The 18,510-nt window shown below is 38.1% G+C and overlaps 2 protein-coding genes across 2 annotated transcripts; one reads left to right on the top strand and one right to left on the bottom strand.

The window, feature by feature from the left end:
* Positions 1-30: 30 nt before the first annotated feature.
* ist1 (IST1 factor associated with ESCRT-III) lies at positions 31-5,620 on the top strand. Its single transcript, XM_057329165.1, has 10 exons — positions 31-142; positions 959-1,055; positions 1,148-1,328; positions 1,408-1,495; positions 1,569-1,652; positions 1,754-1,864; positions 1,945-2,118; positions 2,194-2,304; positions 4,045-4,093; positions 4,178-5,620. The coding sequence occupies exons 2-10, from the start codon at positions 968-970 to the stop codon at positions 4,342-4,344; spliced, it is 1,053 nt and encodes a 350-aa protein (XP_057185148.1). The 5' UTR covers positions 31-142; positions 959-967; the 3' UTR covers positions 4,345-5,620.
* A 1,987-nt stretch (positions 5,621-7,607) lies between these two features.
* LOC130551479 (polycystic kidney disease protein 1-like 2) lies at positions 7,608-17,918 on the bottom strand. Its single transcript, XM_057329088.1, has 21 exons — positions 17,560-17,918; positions 16,525-16,638; positions 16,310-16,410; positions 15,828-15,890; positions 15,556-15,690; positions 15,362-15,459; positions 15,150-15,267; positions 14,743-14,871; positions 14,435-14,657; positions 13,854-14,035; positions 13,546-13,776; positions 12,183-12,284; positions 11,917-12,095; positions 11,262-11,396; positions 10,879-11,081; positions 10,517-10,710; positions 10,294-10,426; positions 9,449-9,644; positions 8,815-9,031; positions 8,627-8,711; positions 7,608-8,536 (listed from the first exon to the last, which is right to left on the bottom strand). Exons 1-21 carry the CDS (start codon positions 17,882-17,884, stop codon positions 8,490-8,492), a joined length of 3,210 nt encoding a protein of 1,069 aa, XP_057185071.1. The 5' UTR covers positions 17,885-17,918; the 3' UTR covers positions 7,608-8,489.
* Between the last annotated feature and the right edge of the window lie 592 nt (positions 17,919-18,510).

Below are 18,510 nucleotides of genomic sequence, written 5' to 3'. Positions count from 1 at the left end.
GGTTTTCCCTCACTGGTCATGTGACGTGACGCGCCATGAGTGACGACATTACGCCCAATGCGGAAGTGAAGTGCAACTAAACAGTCGCCCATCATTGTCATCGAAACCGACTTCTCATCAGCGTCTGGAGTGATCCTCAACGGTAAATATGACATTTATTACACATTTGTCTCTTAAATTCTTGATCGATTTATAAAGCGGTGTGTATTATTACACATTTGTAGGGTTCTGGAGGGACCTTTGTTGACTTTGGTAAATAAGGTGCTGTTAGCCGCTTGCTAATCGAGTCTCTTCCTGGTTAAATTGTTTCAATCTGTGTTTAATTTAAATGTACTGTAGTTTAAAGTATACAGTTATAATCGATAGAGGTGGTTTTGATTTGATAAACAACAACAGATTGTTGATTGTTTGGTATGTTGGTTCGGTTGTTTTTAATCTTATTGTTGTGTGTTTTGGGTGTTTCTTAGCTTCTTGTGACTCATACTGTGTAGACTGTACGTGTAAGAGAACATCGTGCTATCAAACTAATGTTTTTACATTTATTGTGTGCATAACAAAACGAAAAAAAAGTTTTTTACTGTTTCATGTTACACATAATATTTTTTACTTCACAGTGTGTCTTGGTACATAAATGTGTTAAACATTTAGATAGCATCACTGAGCAATAGTACTGACACTTCTTGTTTTGTAGGTGTTGTGACGTGGTGAAATACAGGATTAATTGTATATTTAGTAATACTTGTTGTTTTTCTGAATGTTCGACCCACTAAAGTGATCAAGTTTAACCTCTTATTGTTCACATTTGCTTTTGTCATGACATGACAGTGACATCACTCCTAATTCGAGCACTGATCTCTAAATGAGTTTGAGATTTGACAATCTGTCTGATGCCGGAACATGTTTACAACCATCAGTTCACACATTTTCTTCTCACATTTTGTTTGGTGTTTGTCCTCAGATCTCCATCATGCTCGGTGGAGGATTTAAATCAGAGAGGCTTCGCGTCAACCTCAGGCTGGTCATAAACCGCCTCAAACTTCTGGAGAAGAAGAAATGTAAGTTGGATGACCTCCTGACGCGCTAAGAACTTCTGAAAGTTGATTTAAAATGAAATGAATTGCATCTCATTTCTTCTCGTCTGAATTAGCTGAATTGGCCCAAAAGGCTCGTAAGGAAATCGCAGACTACTTGTCGGCAGGCAAAGACGAGCGTGCGAGGATCAGAGTCGAGCACATCATCAGAGAAGATTATCTGGTGGAGGCCATGGAGATTCTGGAGTTATACTGTGATCTGTTGCTCACCCGGTTTGGTTTAATACAGTCCATGAAGTAAGTCCGAAGATTCAGATTTCAGGCTCACCGTCTGTATGTGACGGGAGATGTTCACCGTTTCTTTTGATGTCTTCAGAGAACTTGACCCTGGTCTACAAGAAGCGGTGTCCACTCTCATCTGGGCTGCTCCCCGTCTACAATCAGAAGTTACAGAACTGAAAATTGTGCGCGTGTTTTCTGTCTTTAATCTATTGATGGGTTTGCATGTTTTCTTTCTCATGTGTTTTTGTCTCGCAGGTTTCAGACCAGTTGTGTGCCAAATACAGCAAAGAGTACGCAAAGCTTTGCAGGACAAACCAGATCGGAACAGTGAATGACAGGGTATGATTCAACACCTATTTGTGTACAGTAGTAGGCCGAGCACCGTTTATAAATCTAGTTTGAGTAGTTCTATTCATTTCATATTTGACTCTCTTTCTTAGCTTATGCACAAACTGAGCGTGGAGTCCCCGCCAAAGATTTTGGTGGAGCGCTACCTCATAGAGATCGCCAAAAACTACAACGTCCCCTATGAACCTGATGCCATGGTTCGGGTAGGACCTCAACTCCTGTTCCTCTCACTCATCTCTGCTACATCTGCAGACATTTCACATCTTAACACGTGTGTTCACAGCCAGAGGTGTGTCCGGGGGAAGAGGCTGATCTGATCGATGTGAACAGTGACTTCAGGAAGCCCGGAGCTGGTGGAGGGGGTGGAGGAGGTTTCACCGCCCCCGCTGCGGCCATGCCTATGCCCATGCCTATGCCCATGCCCACAGCTTTCAACTACCCTGTACCCAAAGGAGCTGTAAGCACTTTTCATACTCTCAAGCATCTTAGACGCGTTCAAGTTGAACTCTAAAACGGTTCATATCCCCCATAGGGGCCCTTCAATGGTCCTGTTGGCACCTATGATGGCTTTAGCAACTTCCACCCTCCAGCGAGAGGAGGGCAGCCGCCACAACTTCCCAGCTGCCCACCTACCTATGAATCTGTAAGTGCAAGAGCTCTTCAACCCCCTCACCCAGACGTGGACGACTTGTTCAGGGAAGAGCAGTTTGTTACAGTTCACATGTTTAACACTGCTCTATAGCTGCTGTTCGCCCTGGGAACCTTCGCATGCATCACAAACTCGCCTCATTTCTAACCTCGGCCATGTCGAGTTTACTGCTTTTTTGGAATTCTTGGGGAAATGCTTTCAAGTATTTATAAAGGGAAGAAATACTGCAAGCATTTTTTTCCAACAAATCCACTACTGCGCATGTGATCAATGGATGGTTCATTACAATATGAAAATTCTTTCATCATTTACTTACCCTCGTGTCATCTCAAATCTGGACGACTTTTACCCTTCTGCAGAGCACAAAAGATATTTTGAAGAATGTCGGTTACCAAACAGCATTGTCGCCTTTGACTTCTATTGTATGGACACAAAACCATTCTCAAAATATCTTCTTTTGTGTTCTGCAGAAGACAGTCATATACGACATAAGGGTGAATAAATGATACTATCCCTTGAAAGCACATTTTCCTGTCATGAGTACTTGATCCGTATTCACGACATGGGCATGTTGTCGCACGGGTCCGGTTTAACTTACTTTTCCTCTGTCGTGTTTTTACTAATGATAAAGAAGTGTCTACTGGAGATCGTTCATGAATAATTAGAAATAAAATGTTCCTTCTTTTAAGTTTATTCTTTTATGAAAACATACTGTAGCATATTTTTCACAACTCGGAACGTCCTTTCAGGTTCATAAACCTTTCAGATCATCTGTTAATATTAGGTTGCAAAAAATAATCCTTGGTTTCTGACATCACAAACCTATCAATACAGTGGATTCAAGTCCTCCCCCTTGTCCACAAATATTTGAAGGCCCCACCAATTAAAGTTTCTACTAAATATAATGTTTTTAGAGCATGTCATAACTAGAAAGATCTACAGCCGCTGAAAAAATTAAGAGACCGTTTCAGATTTTTTTTATTTCTGATTTTAAAATGGACTATTTTTCTCATTTTAAAATGGACTATTTATAGGTTTGTGTTTACGTCAAATTATTATTTTTGTTTCATTCTGTAAACTACTAATCTCCCCCCCCAAAAAAGAAATATGCGGTGTATTTTTTCAGATCTATTCACGTTTTAAGCAATACAACAGTAATATTTCTACATGTATTTAGGAAAAATATTTTTTTATGTGATTACCTGGATTTTCTCACAGTTTTCATATGCCTTGTCATACTGTCAGTCTTTCACACTCCTGAAGTTTGGTTTTATTGAAATTCAACAAACACTGGACTGAAATGGCCACAATACATCTAGATATGATTTGAAATGAAAATTTATTATTATTTCTCTTTTTTTTCCTGCGGCTTTACAGTATATTCGATATAGACCCCAATATAGAGACCCCCTGATTCTGGTCCTGTCTTTAAGAAACACTGGATATATTACAGTGATTTATTCTGTTACATTTAGGGGGGAAACAGTCAAATAAGGACTATTAAAAGGTTGAAATTGGACTTACTGAGCTAACATGTATGTTTAAGCATTCAGCAGACACTTTCATCCAGAGCAACTTACAAAAAAACACTAACATTATAAGGCCGAATAAAATCTGTAAAAATGTTTGACAACCTTTTAAAGGTACAAACACACCAGTTTTTTATTTAGCTTTGTATGTTTTGTCAGTGTTTTATATGAGGGGTTAACATTTTCATTGTTGCTTTTCTTTAAGATCGATGATTTGTCAGTCAAACCCTCTGCTTGTCCCCAGGTGATGCCAGGTATATACATTCTCCTTTTATTGCCTTATATAAATAAAAAAAATGATTTATGTTTCTATCTTAACACATTCGCTTTGTCTCCAGGCCCAGTCCCATCTGGCCAATTCTATGACAACTCCACCCTTCCCGAGCTTCCGTCTGTTCCCGACACGCTCCCCGCATCCTCGTTCGGAGGGAACCCCAACACGTCAGACGACATCGACTTCGACGACCTGTCCCGGCGCTTTGAAGATCTCAAGAAGAAGACCTAATTGTCCAGGTCACATCTGGAGACAGGACATCTCCCTCCAAACCTCCAGCTGCCGCACAAGACATCATCGCACCCTGTCCGTCTTCACGTACACGCTGTTCTCTGTACTTCTGGTGGAGGTGTAAAATAATATTGGTAACAAACATAATGAAGGATCTGATACTAGAGAAGCTTGTGAATGGCAGTGGAGAAAGTGTATACCAAATTCGCCTATGACAAAACGCCCGCCCTGCACAAAAGGCCTCGATGACAACGGAAACTAGTTAGTCCGGTGATCTGTTATGTATTCTAACTTCAGCAGCATGTATGACCACCACTAAACAATATATATTAAACTATATGATCTATTGATAATCATTCTATCTGTTAGCTTCCCCATTTTTACGAGACAGATGCCTACAGTACTTTCTTTTTGCTTCCAGGACTTTTTGCGTCCTCTTTGAGTAATATAGGAAAAAGCAGGTCTAACCTGTCTGCTTTTGTACACCTTGAGTTGTGTAAAGAGCTTATCTGATGTCTCATGAATGACCGAGCGTATGACGTAAAGGAGAAAATGTGTGTGAATGACACAGCTGTTTTGGCATTGACAAGTAAAACAGTCTTGACATGAGAGATGTGCTGTTGCTATTTCATATGCTCAACTAAACGCCAAAGCTCCTTTGTGTCTAGTGCTCTAAGCACACCTAGTTAAAGATGCCGTGTTTTATTTCCCCCCATTTTGAACGAACATCCTGTGTGTTAAAGTTAAACATTTCTTTGTTTTTGTTAAGCAGGTTGTGACTGACGTGAGAATGTGTTCGAGTTAGAAATGACACGAGTCGGCTTTCTTTGTGAACTTTTATTCGGTTTACACTCCATCTTTAGTTTTGTGTGTGTTTTAAACTGTTATGGCCTTAGTTATTCTCGCTTCAGCTGTGGCCTTGCAGTTTCACGTCTGCCTCTGGGATCTGTGTCCATCCTAATAGCTTGTTTATTGAACTCCATATTTTGGATGAGTAATTATTTTTGGTGAGGGTTTTAAAATATTTGTATTTACTTGACAGTCCCGTTGTCAATGCTATATGTTTATTATGGAAGAGTAAGACGAGGAAGCCTTTATATACGTGTGTGTGTGTGTGGTTGTTTCTCCCTTAACACTAATTTGTGTGTCTTAAATCATCTGAGTGAGAATCTGGCGTGTTATGTATGTTTGATACTGATTTTAGCTTGCATTGAAAACATGTAATAAAGTCTATTTGCTCATAACATTTTCAGTTCTTATCTAAATTCTTATTTCTCAGTGAAAAAAAGGGAATAATATGTGATAGTGTGATGAGTTTGGTGGAACAGATCTATAATGTTTTACTCTTTAAGGCCACTAGAGGCTGCTATAATGCACATAATATGAAGCAGGGTTGTTATTGTTGTATTGTTGTTAAGGGTTAGTTCACCCAGAAATAGTCATTGGTCATTTATATACCCTTATGTCGACCTGTATATGACTCTTTTATCTGTAAAACACAAAAAAGAAGACATTTTGAGTCTCAGTGGCTTTGTGTTCATACAATGGAAGTCCGTGATGTCAGGCTTGTTTGGTTACCAACGTTCTTGAAAATATCTCCCTTTGTTTTTTCAAAAACTTAGAAATGTCACCTTTGCAAAAAACTGGAATAAGGTTAAGCCGAGGGACTTAATTATAATTATAATATATATTTGATAACATAAATTAAATAATAATTACTAACTGGAAATAAATAAAAATGTACACACGAATGACAATTTAAAACAAAAAAAATAATAATTAATGACAAAAGCTCATAACAAAGTTGCTCAAATTAAACCAAAATTGACACAAAAAGTTAAGTATATAATAAAGTATATGTTCTGAACGTCATTATGTCCAAAAAGCTCATTTTACTTTGCACATCTATTTAAATATAAAATTTAAAAAACTGCCTATGTGTCCAGAGGTTCCTTTATATAAATAAAATTAGCAAATATTTAAATCTGGGTGAATTTTGACTCTTTGATTGTTAACTTTTGCAAACAGAAAGTCATACAGACCTAGATGCTAAGTATAATAATGACAGAATGTTTGTTTTTCGGTCAACTGCCTTAAAGGAACAGTTCACCCAAAAATTAAAATTCTGTCGTCATTTTCTCCCCCTCAGGTTGTTCCAAACCTGTGTGAATTTCTTTGTTCTGCTGAACAACAAAGGAAGATATTTGTAAGAATGTCAGTAACCAAACAGATCTCATCCCCCATTTACTGCCTTAGTAGGGAAAAGAAATACTCTGGGAGTCAATGGGGGGGATGAGATCTGTTCAGTTACTGACATTCTTCCAAATATCTTTCTCTGTGTTTAGCAGAACATAGAAATGTACACAGGTTTGGAACAACCTGAGGGGGAGCAAATGATGACAGAATTTTAATTTTTGGGTGAACTGTCCCTTTAAAGTACAACGTCTAGAAGCTAGTATACTTTCTTTTGTTTAGATGAAATGGGTGCTGTCTGATTCATTAACATTTTTGCTCTTCTTTTTCAGATGAGAGAGACCGTAATTTTACAATAAACGTGTTTTGCCGACATTTGAGTACACAACATTATTTAAAACCTTGAAACCACAAGGTCAGTAATAGAATCAAGTTGTTAGATTTTGTGAGACGGTGTCAGATGGTGTGCAGCGTGCACATCTCTACTCTGATGTATCTCATTTCTCCCGCTTTGTAATGGATGGAGCGTCTGTGTCCGGAGGAGATTATCGTCATACAGACACAAGGCCGCATACTGAGACTTCTGTCTGGATGTGCCTGCTGACACATCTGACCTGAAGCACAGAGAAACACAACGAGGGTCAGGACGGGTGGGCGTGCGGGTTTATGATGACATTTTTCTAATAATAGTGTGCTGAAAGTGGGGGTCTAAACCCTGACATCAACCCTGCCAGCTACGACTCCTTTGTTATTTACAGAAAGTAAACACAGTGCATATTTTTCAACCCATCAAACTTCAAACTCGTTTCAAACTCAGACCATAGATATTGACTTCTACGGATTTTCTGTGGATTAGAGAATATTTTTTTATTACAAGATTTTGTTTTTGTGCTTTTATGCCTTTAATATATTTTATTATATTATGACGGTATGATATAATACAACATTATTATTATGCAGTATTATTATATTTATTATATTATGTTTTCAGTGTTATCATATTTTCTCTCAGCCTAAAACCAACTTTTATTAGGTTTTACACTAGCTACTAAACATTTGTAAATCTGTTCAAACACAATTATTTCTTTTTGCAATTTAGTTTTGAACAACAAGCAAAGACACACAAACTAGCTGTAAATATACAAACATTTTAAAGACCGACTGAAATGCACTGGAGGCCCGTTTAAATAGAGTTTATTTATATAGGATATGCTCAAATACATTTCATTGAATATGTATGCATATATTTATTTGAGGTATAGCAGTTATTATGCAGTGTTTTATCTAGCATATTTCTGATATTTTACACAGGTTACCAAAAATAAGTTCTTGGTTTGTTTCCTAAATGCAACATTCTAAAGTTTGATTGACATACACTAGCATTTCAGTCCTTTTATATGACCAGTTTGTATGGCTTTTTCAGCAAAAGAATTACAGCAGACAGACAGACTTCACGTATTATAGGAATCTGCTCTCTAAAAATGTACTTAAATAAAAATGATCGACTAAAATGACACTGACCACCAAAACGTAGCTCTATTAACATATTCCCTGTTTTTCTTTTTAAATGAACTCAATGTCTAGATGACGTTTGACAGTCGAGTTCCTTTCACATCATTGACAAGTACTCATAGTATGTTCATAAATTCCCAAAGGTTTCAAAATAAAGACGAAGCATGTTAACCAATAAGCGACCGTACAGTATAGACTAAGTTTACTTTGTTATGACTACATTTTGATACATGAATTATGTACAAGTAAAATCTCTCGCTACATCAGGATCATGAAAAATAAAAGTCTGCCTACACACGTGGATTGCTTGATACAGTTAGAGACCGATTATTCGCGCGAATGTGAAACCGGAACACGCGCTGTTCCCAACACCAATATCTCGAGTGGAAATCCCAGCGAGGTCGACGGGTTCTTCAGTCCGGCATCTTTGACGGTTACGTTCAGGACGTTGATCTTCCGGAGTACTCCTCACATCTTTTCTTTTGCTCTGAAAAAGGGAAATGAAATGTTTGTGAGATCACTGCTTGCGTTCGGGAAGGCCGAGACGACGTTTTGGTTTTGATGTGCGTGTTCTCACCTTTCAGGAGAAGCTCGACCTCTTCGTTGTCATCCACAGCCACTGGTCTCAGGATCATGGCGAAGAAGATGGCCACCAATATCACCTGACATTCAAAACACCCAGCAAAAGAGAAACAAATAAAAGTGAGTTATAATGAACGAAGTTTCCCTTTGAAGTCGGATTGTTCTCAAGAAAATGTGTTTGACCTTGAGAGGCTGCAGGATGAAGATGCTCTGGACCAGAGACAGTGTCAGGGTGATCACCCACTGTATGGACGACTCTCGACCGTACTGGAATCCGTACAGCAGAGTGAAGAAGGTGGAGATGCCGCTCATGAAGAAAAGAAGAGCCCATCCGACAAACAGAAACCACCACGGCAACCACCAACCCTTCTTCTTCTGTGGTTGCTGCACGATTACAGTACTAGGACACAAATACACAAACATGGTTTCTTTTTTTTCAAAGAACCATTTCAAATGTTAAAAGAGCAGACTGTCCGCTGAAGAAAGGGTTTAGGCCATGAAGTGTATGGAGGTGCAACATGAATGTAGATTGTAGAGGTAAAATGATCTGGATTTGGGTCAATATGATGAGAAATGTTCAATAATATTGACTTTTGATTGCAAACTTGACAAATCTGAGCTCAGTTTGACACTCGAATGACATTTCTCACATTTGTGAGATTTCTACGTTTTTCTTTTCCTCATATCTGATACTTGGAAAAGTTTCCATTGGCTCTCCGTTCAATTTGATTGATCCTCAGGGGGAATTATTGTTATATTTAAAGAGATTTTTTTGAAGGAAGGTTATAAGCGTCTTGTGAAACCCATTCATCCTCACGTTTGGGCCGCGTGTCTGAGAGACGCCAGCTCGGCCTTCTTCAGCAAAACACTCAGCGTCCCCCTGGCCTGTCGAAGCTCTTCGTTGAGGAAACAGCCCTTTTCTCCTACGTGATCCAGAAGACGACTGACGTGACTTAAAGAGTAGAACACGAAGCGGCTGCAGTACGACCAGTGAGGATCACCAACCATTTCCGCTGTGGAAAAGCAACAGAATTGTTCTGGTATGGGGGACTATTTCATATTTTGACACGTTAAAGTGATAGTTCACCCAAAAGTACAATTCTGTCTTTCTTCCGCAGAACACAAAAGAAGATATGTTGAAGAATGTTGTTAACTGGTCCCCATTCACTTGCATTGGTGTTGTGTCCGTACAACAGAAGGGAATGGTTCGGTTACCAACTTTCTTTGAAATATCTTCTTTTTGTGTTCTGCGGAAGAAAGAAAGTCATGCAGGTCTGAAATGACAAGAGGGCGAGTAAAGTTTATCGCTTTAATGTTAGAGAGCATTTCAAAGGAACATGTATTTCAAAAGATGTCAGTTAAAGGGATAGCTAACACAAAAACAAAAGTCGTCATTTATTAATGACATTTCAAACCCGTATGACTTTCTTGCATCTGCAGAACACAAAAGGAAACATTTTGAAGAACGTTGCTAACCGAACAACATTTGCTCCCGTTGACTTGCACTGTATACACACCACTGAGGCGTTTCTCAAAATATCTTCTTTTGTGTTCCACAGAAGTTTTGAACCACGAGGACGGATAAAATATGACTTTTTGTTTTTGGTGAATTAAAGTGCACTTTTTCAAATGAGGTGAGATGAGATGTAGTGATCAATGAACCTGTCATCGTCTCAATCAGGTCGTGCACTTTGTTCAGAGCCCAGAAGAGATCTCCGCTGCTTTCGGACCTCACATCCTTGCCCAACATATTTTTGGGGCTTTTGCTGAGACACGCCAACAGATCCATAATTTCCTAAGGGCAGGAACACAACACGCACTTTTAACAACATAACGTTTTGCTTACAGAGGGAGTGAATGTAATGTTACAGGAAAACTGCTGAACCTGAATGATGGTGTTCATGGACACAGAGGCAGGGATGACTGCTTTGTTCTTGATGATGTCACTTTCTTCTTTGTTGGCGACGACACGTGGCTTGATGTGACGGAAGATGGTAATGATGAGAATGTTGATGGGAAACATGAACAGGCCGCTTTCCACCGCCACCATCAGCTCCTGCCAGGTCAGCGCGAAAGACCCTGAAAAACAAATGAACAGACATGCGAGTTAAAATGCATTTTGTTACTTCATATTAATTGCGTTTTGACTAAACATGCTCTTCAAAACACGATGCATTGAATGCAAATACCAAAATGAGCCGTCACATTTGAGTGTCACAAAGAGAAAATTTGCACGACAGGTCTGACCTATCTTCAGGAGGACGGGAGACTCTTCATCCGTTGGAAGGTTCCAGAACATGATGTTAATGGCCATGGTACAGAGCAGCAGAGACATACAGCAGGCGACCCTCTGCACGCGGGTGAAGGGGCTGCGGCGCGGCGGGTCCACGACCGACACCCAGATGTGCTCGTCACGGAAGCCGGATGATGTCCGAGTCTGGAAAATGTCACTGGGAGGGAAAACAGGCATGCGTGCAAGACGTCAAAGGTTTGGACAAACTTCTGATGATCTTAAAGAAATCGTATGACCTGAAGCTACTTGGCTACTGTTCTAACTACAAAATGGGTATCAAAACCGTTGTCCGGTATTGCACATTAAATGTTGTTTTTGTGAAAACTCGCGGTCCTACCCAAAGCTTGCGATTTCATTGTTCTTGGCCGAGTTGAAGGTCCTCTTGCAGGTCTCGCCTCTCAGCCAGGTGGAGCACAAAAAGTGTGTGACCTCCTGTGTCTGTAAATCTTGAACCGTCAGTCTGTTCAGGTACCTGAAAAATGTGAGACATATGCAATCATTCATCACTCATTCTCTTGTATTGTATTTGGAACTGATATTGTGTTTATGTTGCTGATAATAATGACATTAATATTCATGAATAATAATAAATATAATAATAACGACAATACTAATAAATAAGAATTAATGACGTTTTAAACCTGGTTAAATAAATGAAATGAAATTCGATTTTTATACATTTCCCTATCAAAATTGTTCCTCCGTCGTCCATTTAAAATGTTAGTGAAGCGTTTCCTCTCTCTAACCCTTAAAAATAAACTGCTACTTTCTTTTCTGGTGCCAACATCCTTTCTTGTGTAAATTTGTATTTATTATTTTCTTTGGTTTCATTTGTGCTTTTAGCCTGTTTGAATTAAATAAAGCACACAGGGAAAGGTGAAAGTGACACTAAAGTGAAAATAGTGCACTCATTTTAAAGTGCTATCTGTTTCTGCTTTGCTATGCAAAAATAAGAAAATGCATGCAAAAGAAAAGGCTTTTTATACACTTACCAGTCCGGGTCTCCCGAGGAGTTATCATGCCAAATCTCAATGCTCTCCACTGTACCGAGAGAGAAGGGTATGCTGAGCACAAACACGTCAACACCTCCTCTCTCAAACACCGGCTTCTCTGGATCAGACAGGTTGTATGTCTCGCTGTTTCCTTCCTCGAAGTAAAGGATCGCCCTTACCTGTCAGAGAAAATCACGTTTTTATTTCGTTTTATTAAAAGCGCTGAATGTGAGATAGATATCAACCGTGTAAACAGTATGGTTTACCTTAGCAGTGGTGCCAGCATGTCTTCTGTGACCTGTCTGAATAGTTACAAGATAGTTGTACTCGGCACATGGGTGGCTGTCATCCAGAAGAGTCATCTTTCGCTGTGGATACAGATATTTCATCATGTCAGTATTGTATTTTGACAAAATGCATCATTTTACAGAGGCTTTTAAAGATCATACTGTCTTTTGCTCAATGGATGTTTGGTTTCTTCATTCTAATATGAGCATCATATAAAATGATCCCTTAAAAAATGTGCCCTGGTTTTACATTTACATGTACATTTATGCATTTGGCAGACGCTTTTATCCAAAGCAACTTACATTGCAATATACTATACATTTGTATCTGAGTATGTACAAACCCCTGGGATCGAAGGAACAGGAGAATCTTTTATTAGGCTACAATAAAAGTGTAGTAACCATGTTTTTTAAGGATTGATTACCATTTACCTTATATTTACTTTAAATGTCATGGTTAAACTAGGATTATTTAGAAAACTGCAAATTTGGGGTTATTTTGGCTTTTATTGTAATTTTAGTATATTTTGAATTAGCTTTTATTTTTATATTATTAGTGTTTATGTTCATTTTGATTTAATTTAACAATATTTAATTTAATTTAATTTAATTTCTTTTAACGTTTAACTTAACTTTTAACTTAATTTAACTTTATATTTAGTAATTTATTATTATTTAGAAAACTGCAAATTTGAGGTTATTTTGGTTTTTATTGTAATTTTAGTATATTTTGAATTAGCTTTTATTTTTATATTATTAGTGTTGATGTTCATTTTAATTTAATTTAACAATATTGTATTTAATTTAATTTTTTTTAATTTAATTTAATTTAATTTAATTTAATTTAATTTAATTTAATTTAATTTAATTTAATTTAATTTAATTTTTAATTTTTAATTTAGTTTTTATTTAACCAAATAAAAATGTTAAAGTTAAGTTAACTTAAATTAAGGAACTAAAATTACTAAATATATAGTTAAGTTAAGTTAAACTTAACTTAACTTAACTTAACTTTATATTTAGTAATTTTAGTTCCTCAACTTATTTTAGCTTATTGCTGAGACAAACTTTCATTTAGTAGTCTATCAAATATTATGTAGCCCTATATTTTATTTGATCTGAATTAACAAACGTTTTTAAACGTTTAGTTTTACTTAGCAATAACCCAGCTGTGGTTTAGTACAAAAAGTCTTAATATTGTAGTAAAACCCTGGTTATTTTTCATAAGGAATAGCAGTCTGTGTATTGTCATTCGAGGTTTCATTTAACAAATGTTTTGCTTGTAACTTCAGTGTTACATTATGCATACTGTCCTTCAAGTAAATGTGAATGTGCACCTTACCGTTCGGAGAGCTTTGCGGTCTGCGTACCAGGCCCACGCTAGGACCACCAGAAAGACGGCTAAGAAACAGCTCAGCAACACCACCACGATATAGTTCTCATTCACGGTGGCGAAGAGCGCCGCCGTCTGGGACAAATCCACTTGGTTGGGCATCACGAAGAAGGAGCTTCCGAAGAACGTCGTGTGGTTGCACAAGCAGTGGGTTAAGCTTGGTATTGTTTTTGGACCGACCTGTCAGACGGAAGTAACATCACAGTAAATCACACGTTTGTTAAAGAGTTGCGTACTCGCTTGTTGTGAAGTCTTACCATGCAACCCTCTCTACTCCACTGTGCAAGGTCTGTGTCCCAAAAGAGACACTTGGTGACAAAAACAGAGACTTTCAAGGTCAGCTGATCGCTTGAAGTGTAATTGATTGGTAATATGGCCACCTTCCAGCCGATATGACCTCCTTTTCTCATCTCTGGGGTTATCAGCCAGCGATAATCCTCTATAATAATGCAGAGAGAGAGGGAAAGGATAAATCTCACATATTTTTGCAACATACAGTATATTTTGCATAAAAAAATGACATTGTTAGCTATATTACATTACAAGAATACTATGTGTTTTAAAATAGTGAAAATGGGTGATCAAGTGTCATCAAAGTTAATACTTATTTGAATACTGTCTTATTTCATTATTCTGAATAAGATGAAAACAGGGAAAGTATATTTGAATGTAGAGAAGTCATAGTTGGAAAAGTTTTACTTGTGGTACAAAACTTTTACATTCAACGAGTGATTGAAATCCAACCCAAGAGACTTTGTTTATGATTAAATCTTCTAATGGCAACGTTGTTCTTCTAATCATACTAATAAACAATGTTTCGCTGTTTTTTAAACTTTACCTTTCAGGCCTCTATAAGCACTTGCAGTTGCATTTTGGTTAGTTCTGTTTGACTCAGACGGGAACAGCTGAAAACTGAGGGTGACGTTTTTATTTGGTCTTGCCGTAACAATCACCGTCATATTTGCGTCTGTGATGTTGAAGGACGAGGTGACGGAATATCCAGATTTCCAGTCGATTGAAACGACTTCAGGTTCGCCGGCACCCGGGCGGGGCAGAAATATCTGCGCAGAGCAGATTGAGTTTGGGATGAAGGTGTGCACAAAGCACTAACTAGTATGTACTGTGAAGAAAGCTCAATGTTCTCACCTCAATGTTCTCTGGAAGACCTATCAGTTTGATGGCACTGTCTTCTTTCTGCAAAGAGAAGCTGCATGTTGTTCCCGTGATGCTTTCGTTGGACTTGTCCTGCATTGGATTCACTTTGAACTGGAACAGCTGCAAGAAGATTTTTTATTGGTAAAACCATTACGTCACACAGGTGATTGGTTTATTTAATCGAAATTTTATTCAAAATTTGGAAATAGTTTGGCTCTGGATGGGAAAGGAAGCGAAACAAATAACGCTCTGATCAGTCGATTATCTTTTGGCATAATAACGCACAAGGACACCAACGTTTATTAAGAAAACACATCTAGTATCTACAAGTGCATTCTTTCATTCTTATGTATAAGAAATAAGAAAGTTAATGGCAATGGCACATATTTAGAACACACCTGGACATTGACACTCCCAGGAGGCAGCTGGCCTGACAAAGCAGATAAAGATGGCAACTGGCAATATGTGCCGTTCTTTGAGCCGACCTCCGTTCCACCCAGTTGTTCGGGGGTTTTACTAGGGATGAGACAGAGAGCTTTATGAACACCGGAGCATTACATCAAAGATGAGCCACTGTATATGACAACACAAGGCAGTTATAATTCCAGACCTGTCAACAAACATGGTGCCTGTCGGCATCTCCTGCGTGAAAGGTCCGTTTTTGACCGTCGCGTAAATGAGTCCAGCATTAATGATCAGCTCCTCAAACTGTTTGAATATAAAACATTCACCAATGAAAGCTGTAACAACAATACAGAGGATTCATAAACGTGAAGAGCAACGATCCAACCAAACTGGACTTACGTCGTCAAAGTTATCGAGTTCACACTCTTGTGTATACAGCAACATGGCCGAAGTGATGTTCAAAACTGCAGGAGCCATGTCGGCAGTAACTGGAAGAAGTTTTACGATTCTGTATATTTGTTTTAGATACAGGACCTTTCAGGGAAAAAAGAGCAAGAAAATAATTACATTGATGCATTGTGTTAGACCGCAAAGATTTGAAAGCACCGAGAATGTGGTCAGTGGCCCTTTGATCGTTTGTACTTGAAAAATGCGTTTGAAACACTGCATACCCGATCATCCTTTGTCATCACCTCTACCGTTGTTTCCATGTTCTTTAATATCAGTTTGGCTGTCTGCAAAATAACAAGAAGATTAAACACTTCAAGTGTTCACCAGTTGTTCTAGACATAGTTTACTCGAATGAAATCCGGCAAATCAGAAAACTGAAATTGAGTTTTTGATTGTATGTCATTTATTTTAATGACATGTTTCCCCCCTTTTTTGCGGTGTTTTCCTGTAATTTTACGTTCTTTGGCCGTATTTCGAAAATACACTTTAAAAATATGTAAATAAAATGACAGGAATATCTGTAAAAAAAAACTGAAAAGGTCTGTAGAATTGCAGGTTTTTTACAGTGCAGGTTAATAAGCAAACATGGGCCTACTGTACCCTGGTGAATGATTTCATTTAAACATAAACGGGGGCTTGATGGACCGAATTAATCAACTGAAATAAGAGAAAAATTCTCTTAAAATGAATCAAACTTACTAACCTCCAACAAAGGTGCAATGGTGCTTATACTTGTCATTTCACCAACTGTGGATCTGCGGTGTCTGTGCTTTGCTTCGCTTGACTTCAGATGTGTATTTGCGTCTGCAACGACACAATCGCATAATTACATTTTGTGTTCCGTTCATTTAGTCTCAGATGTATTGCTTCTGACCATCAAATAGCATTGTTTTATGGGATGCGTTTGTATTTGCATACCTAGCGTGCAGAGGGAGCCAAAGCTCATGCTGCAGTTGGGTGTGGTCACTAGTCGAAATGGCTCGGTTTCCAAATAGGTGCAAACAAGATGGCGTGGATAGTTGACGTCACTGCCTTGATTTGTAACAAGAGGGACATTACACGGGTTCATTCAAAATGGTTAATGCACATGTACAAGAACAACATTTCGAAAATGCTTCTTTAGGTTTAATAGAACATCCTTCTTCTAGAGAATCATCTTTACTGGATATACTGGGTTCACAAATTGACTGTTCCTTGAAAAGTTCAGGGTTACTTAAAGTTGTGGTTCTGCTATGGCTTTAGAAAAAAAACACTGTGATTTACCTAGTACTATTTTTTTACATGAGATTGAAAGTAGGCTACGTACATCACAATATACTGATATTTATCGAAACGATTTTAACAGTTTCAAATGAGATACAGTACAATTTCAACCAATTGTTCTCACAAAATGTGTTACATATTACAAGATTGTCAAAGGCAGATCTTTTTATTATTGAACTATCAGTTTGTCCTAATGAAAGAAAGACTTTTTTTGAGTTTTTAAATCTTAAGATGTGTCTTGGACCATCCCTTTTTTATAAGCAAGGTTCTCTTGAAACACTCAAAAAAGCATCTCGTTTTTAAACACCATGGCCATCCAACTGTGAATGCACAATCCTCCGCGCACATATCAGGATTTTGAACAAACAAACTTTGAGCGTACAGACACTCTTGACTGTGCGTACGCACACTGTAAGGATGAAATCTATACTACAATGTTATATAAATGAGCACCCATTTTGATTCTTTTCATAGATGTCTACCATATTCATAAGCTGAGTGGTGATGTTTCCAAATTTATAGTGTTTTCTGCTTTTTACCAGAATTGCTCTCTCTCTCTCTCTCTCTCTCTCTCTCTTTATATATATATATATATATATCTGTGACTGTTGTATTTTTTATGATGTTGGTTATTCTTTGTCAGGACAGTATAGAAGTGCATAGAGTCTACGATGAAACTTTGAGTCTTACCACCCATGGAATCTCCACTCATCGAGTCCTGATTGACCCACCAGCGTCCAGGTCCTGTAGAAAGGGTCTGTAAGAACTCCTTAACCTCATCATTCAGGTCTCTCAGAAGATGTCCTCTTCGATCCTCACAGCTTTTCTGAGCTTCAGCCCATGACATAGACTCCTCGACGAAGTCGTATGTGATGTCCCCGTGGATGTTCTCAAAGATGCTGTCATAATTATATAGCTGGTGTCCATCATCCTCTGTTCCATCAATAGAAATGGCCAGTGACATCAAAACAATTGAAATCCAACAATAAACGGGCACCCGCTTTGAGGCAGCCATGGCCGAAAGCTGGAAACAACCTCCACCTGAGAGAAGTTTGCGAGGACTGGAAAACAGGGAGCCTATGTACGCAAATGTGAGATCTCACTTTGTGAAAACAGTGAATGTGAACTAACTTCATTAGGGAAATGGTAGGAGACACTCAAATACATGCAAAGTCTGACTTTAAGCCAAGACATTTCATTCCAAAAGGCCTCTGCTATTGTTTTTTCCATGCTCATTTCTGAAATACTTATTCTTAGTTATTTAGATTTTACAACAAACACTGTGCCAATACCATGGTAGAGGGATGTAAAATAGTCATTTTGATACCATGGAACTGAATGATATCCATGTTCATGGACAATGGTACATACACTTTACTTTAAACAATACCGTGGTACTACAGAGGTACATTGGCAGAGAAGTACTTTTGGTATTTGTATTTATTTATTAGTGACGAAAGACTTTATAACAAATTCCAGCCTGTTTGGGGAAACAATTTTTACATAATAGCTACAAATAATCATTATTTTTTGTGGTTGTGAGGAACAGCATTTCATTTCTGTGTGTGTGTTTAAATACTTAAAGGAATGACTACAGAGTGAACTCAATTATATAATCTATAATAGAATTACGTCTGCTGA

This window comes from Triplophysa rosa, linkage group LG1 (assembly GCF_024868665.1).
Source record: "Triplophysa rosa linkage group LG1, Trosa_1v2, whole genome shotgun sequence".
NCBI lineage: Eukaryota > Metazoa > Chordata > Actinopteri > Cypriniformes > Nemacheilidae > Triplophysa > Triplophysa rosa.
The sequence above is the reverse complement of the archived record's forward strand: the minus strand, read 5'-3'. Positions and strand labels throughout refer to the sequence as shown.

Bases quoted from the DNA above. Each gene is read 5' to 3' on its own strand.
- ist1 (XM_057329165.1), top strand. From the start codon at position 968: ATGCTCGGTGGAGGATTTAAATCAGAGAGGCTTCGCGTCAACCTCAGG. The intron at 1,653-1,753 runs GTATGATTCAAC...TCTCTTTCTTAG, and splicing joins TCGGAACAGTGAATGACAGG to CTTATGCACAAACTGAGCGT. The intron at 2,305-4,044 runs GTAAGTGCAAGA...CTTTTCTTTAAG, and splicing joins GCCCACCTACCTATGAATCT to ATCGATGATTTGTCAGTCAA.
- LOC130551479 (XM_057329088.1), bottom strand. From the start codon at position 17,884: ATGGCTGCCTCAAAGCGGGTGCCCGTTTATTGTTGGATTTCAATTGTT. The intron at 16,411-16,524 runs GTATGCAAATAC...GTGTCGTTGCAG, and splicing joins TGGCTCCCTCTGCACGCTAG to ACGCAAATACACATCTGAAG. The intron at 11,397-11,916 runs GTAAGTGTATAA...CACATTTTTCAG, and splicing joins TCCTCGGGAGACCCGGACTG to GTACCTGAACAGACTGACGG.